At 42.9% G+C, this 4143-nt stretch overlaps 1 protein-coding gene across 1 annotated transcript; it reads left to right on the top strand.

Annotated features, from left to right (window-relative positions):
• The first annotated feature begins 597 nt into the window (after positions 1–597).
• On the top strand, positions 598–3072 carry LOC131146355 (protein indeterminate-domain 16-like). Its single transcript, XM_058095931.1, has 3 exons — positions 598–1177; positions 1328–1727; positions 2006–3072. The coding sequence occupies exons 1-3, from the start codon at positions 1069–1071 to the stop codon at positions 2865–2867; spliced, it is 1371 nt and encodes a 456-aa protein (XP_057951914.1). The 5' UTR covers positions 598–1068; the 3' UTR covers positions 2868–3072.
• The last annotated feature ends 1071 nt before the right edge of the window (positions 3073–4143 follow it).

Below are 4143 nucleotides of genomic sequence, written 5' to 3'. Positions count from 1 at the left end.
ATATAACAGTAGATCATAAGCCAAACGCTCGGAATGGTAATTCATTGATATTTTAATACTCACGTCGTTATAAGAGAAAGGGAATATGTAATATATATATGCTTTCACGTTTAAAAATCAATATATTTTAAAAAAATATGTAATGCGTGTTTAATTATGTAATATATAGTTTATAAAATAATAGATCGCAGCTTAATTAACTGCGGCAATTGAGAATGTGGAATAAATTAAAATCAACCAGGCCGGTAAAAAAGTTATTTAAAAAAAAGATTGGATTGGAATCAAAGAGAAAAATGATTAATTATTTATGGGTCGGGTGTATAAATGGTTTTTTTTTTTTTCCCAACCCGCCCACCCGTGGGCGGACTGACTGACAAGAAAGCAAGAGAGGTCGGGACATGGGGAGGGAGAGGGATTGGGCCGAAGGTGGGGTAGCTTACATGTAGGAGGAGCTGGCGTGTATTTATGCATGCAAATTTTATTTACTATGTAAGCTAATATGAATTATGAGGGTTGTGTTTGTTTCTTCTGTCTAAATACTGGCTGTGGGATCAAGTTTGTAGCAATGTGATTGGGTCTTGCTACCTTGTCCTTCTCTCTCTCTCTGGTTGAGAAGAAGTTTATAAGGGGGGGTGGGGTGGGGGGTGGGGGTATGAGAAGGGGGGACTCCACAACAACAGCTCTATTAATGAAGATGAGGTTCGAAGTTAGAAAGAAAGGAAGAAAGTTGATAGAAAAGCTGAAAGTTTAAAGCTAAAGAAAGCTGATAACCGAAAGGAACTCCTTTTTCCTCCTCATGTTCTCCCCTGTATCATATCCTCCCCACCCCATCCATCTCCCAATTAATCTCTCTTCCTGATCCATCATCACCACCTATCAATACTATTAAACATTAAAGACACAGAGAGAGAGAGAGAGAGAGAGAGAGAGAGAGAGAGAGAGAGAGAGGCCCATCACTAAGATCATCGCCAATTGCACGGTGAAAGCTAGATCCAGAGAGAGAGAGAGAGAGGGAGATTGCTTGGGCGCTAAGCACTTGTGAAGAAAAGTTCAAATATCGATTCACCCATGTTGGGAAATAACACCTCTTCCGCAGTACTCCCTCCCTCCGAGCCATTTGCTTGCTTGGAATCTGGAAATAATAGCAAGAGGAAGAGAAGACCCGCAGGAACTCCAGGTATATAGAAACATATGTATATTACTTTATATCAATTATTCAATATATGGCCATAGCCAACTGATAGCCTTATTTGATTTGATTCTTAATTAATTAATCTCCATATATATATGTTTGCTTCTGTGCGTGTATGTAAATGTAAATATGTAGATCCAGATGCAGAAGTGGTGTCACTGTCGCCGAAGACGCTTCTGGAATCGGATCGATACGTGTGCGAGATATGCAACCAGGGGTTCCAGAGAGATCAAAACCTGCAGATGCACCGGCGGCGCCACAAGGTGCCGTGGAAGCTCCTGAAGAGGGAGACGGCGGTGGTGAAGAAGCGGGTGTTCGTGTGCCCCGAACCCACCTGCTTGCACCACCATCCTTCCCACGCCCTCGGCGATCTCGTCGGCATCAAGAAACACTTCCGCCGTAAACACAGCAACCACAAGCAGTGGGTCTGCCACAAATGCTCCAAAGCCTATGCCGTCCAATCTGATTACAAAGCCCATCTCAAAACCTGCGGTACCCGCGGCCACTCTTGCGACTGTGGCCGCGTTTTCTCCAGGTAATCACATAATATATGTACTCCATCCATATATATCTTATCACAAGAAATTTTCACAACTAGCTAGCTAGTTAGAATTCATGGAGTGTGAATTGAAGAAGTTACGATGGTTGCGCTTCAATTTACAAATTTTCTCGTGATGATTTGATCAACAAAACTCTATATAAACACGCAAAAATTAATATATACTGTTCCATCTTTTCGCCCATATGATCTTTTTCCCCGTGGCTTCACCATCTCCTGAAATGTTTGAATTTTATTTCTTGTGTGCTAATTAGAGTGGAGAGTTTCATAGAACACCAAGATGCCTGCAACATGGGACGTCTCCGTCCGGAATCGGAGACTCTGTCTCGGACGGCGTCGAGCCCGAGCCCGTCCAGCGACACCAATTTGATGCCGTGGCCGCCTGCAGCAGCTCTGCTCATCATGCCCAAGCCAACCCAATTCGCAGATAAGAACTCCACAAAGAATACTAACAATTCCACACATCACTACCATAATTTGGAGCTTCAGCTGTTGACTAGCAGTACTGCTACCACAGCATCAATAAACGCTACTACTACTCCCAGCTTGGTCCCGAAAGAGGTCGACGATAATGGATCGACCCAGTTGCAGCTCTCGATCGGGTTGCGCGACAAAAACAAGAAGGATTCCGACACAAATAGCAGGAGCATTGCTAATGAAAGGGAAGTATTGGGGGGCGGAGCGGCGGCGACGGCGGCGTCGAGGCTGATTAAGGAACAAACGCGGGAGGAGTTGGAAGTTGCGATGGCGGAGAAGGCGTACGCAGAAGAGGCGAGACAGGCGGCGAGGCGGCAGATACAAATGGCAGAGCAGGAGTTCAACAACGCCAAGAGAATAAGGCAGCAGGCGCAGGCGGAGCTGGACAAGGCCAAGGCGCTGAAAGAGCACGCCGCCAGGCAAATCAATTCCGCCATTCTCCATATCACTTGCCACGCTTGCAAGCACCACTTCCACGCCGCGGCTGCTGCTGCGGCGGCGGCGGCGCAGCCCGATGAGAACTCCCTCGTGTTGAGTTACAACAACGTGTCATCTGCAATAACGGACGGCGAAGTAGAGAACGATAATGCGACTGATCGTGATCACGCTAAAACGTCCACTAACCAATACACTTCATGAGATCATATCATTGAGATTCATCTCTAGCTAGATGCTTTATTTATTTGGTTTTTTAATTTTTAATTGCTACCCTTTTTCTTTCTTTGTTTTGTTTTTGATTACTTAACCTTCTGGCTCTATATTTGTATTAATTAAATGATATGGGAAGTGCGTGTTGCATGTGATCTCCAGCATGTTAATGAAGGAACTTTGTATGGCTTGGCTCTGTGTTATTGTAACAGTGATATGATGTATGTATGTTATGCTGCTTTTTATGTTTAATTTTGACTATAATAATTCAGTTTAGATTGATAGTTATATTTAATTTAATCTTATTATATATACGTATATATATATATATTTATAGTCATGTATTATATTGGATCTGATCGAGAGCACACATGCACTTTTTCCCATCCCTCAGCTTTTGGTTGTTTTGTATTTTCTGCTTGGACTATGTGGAGATATTAATTTGCAGCATTGAACAATGGTGGTACTAAATTTTTCAGAGAGAGAGAGAGAGAGAGAGAGAGAGAGAGAGGGAGAGAGAGAGAGAGAGAGAGAAATCAGACAGTCCCTCATCTGTCCATTTTCATATCTTAATGAACAACACCATGTTTTTCAGTGCCAACAGTCGTAAGGGTTAATGATAGGCTCACTCGTCCCTCTCAACATCTGCTGCCCACACACAAAACAAACTCAATTCGTCTCTCTCTCTCTCTCTCTCTCTCTCTCTTCGATAAACACATCGGAACCAGTAGCCAAAGTAATCATGGTTATGGAAACAGCACAGCATCTGTGAGTAGAGTATGAAGAGCGGAGGAGATGGAAATAGGCCGCTAGCCAGCCAGCCAGCTAGCCAAGGCGTGTGAAAGAACTGGAACTACTGGGTGTGGTTGATATTATCTTTCGTGACTAAGACCGAAACAAAAGGAGAACCAAAGTCCAAAGCGAGTTAAAGGTTCCCTTTTCCTTCGCTTTCTTTCTTGGCCCATGTGCTTCCCTTTCATTTCTACGCCATTCCACCACTGCACTGCTGTTACCCCCTTTCCCCTTTTTATATCTCCCACATTCATATATATATAGTACTACTGTAAACTATATACATATCAAGATTCGCACCACTGTCAATTTTCTAACCCAACCTCCATCACTTATGAATATATATATATATATATATATATATATATATATTAATGAAGTGCAGAAATTCCTTATTACCCCCACTCATGTTGTCACTAAATATTTTGAAAGTCCTCCATAAATGTCTTATCCTCTTTAATAAGCTGCAAACGGA

Source organism: Malania oleifera, chromosome 13, assembly GCF_029873635.1.
Source record: "Malania oleifera isolate guangnan ecotype guangnan chromosome 13, ASM2987363v1, whole genome shotgun sequence".
Taxonomy (NCBI): domain Eukaryota; kingdom Viridiplantae; phylum Streptophyta; class Magnoliopsida; order Santalales; family Ximeniaceae; genus Malania; species Malania oleifera.
The sequence above is the reverse complement of the archived record's forward strand: the minus strand, read 5'-3'. Positions and strand labels throughout refer to the sequence as shown.

Bases quoted from the DNA above. Each gene is read 5' to 3' on its own strand.
- LOC131146355 (XM_058095931.1), top strand. From the start codon at position 1,069: ATGTTGGGAAATAACACCTCTTCCGCAGTACTCCCTCCCTCCGAGCCA. The intron at 1,178-1,327 runs GTATATAGAAAC...GTAAATATGTAG, and splicing joins AAGACCCGCAGGAACTCCAG to ATCCAGATGCAGAAGTGGTG. The intron at 1,728-2,005 runs GTAATCACATAA...TGTGCTAATTAG, and splicing joins TGTGGCCGCGTTTTCTCCAG to AGTGGAGAGTTTCATAGAAC.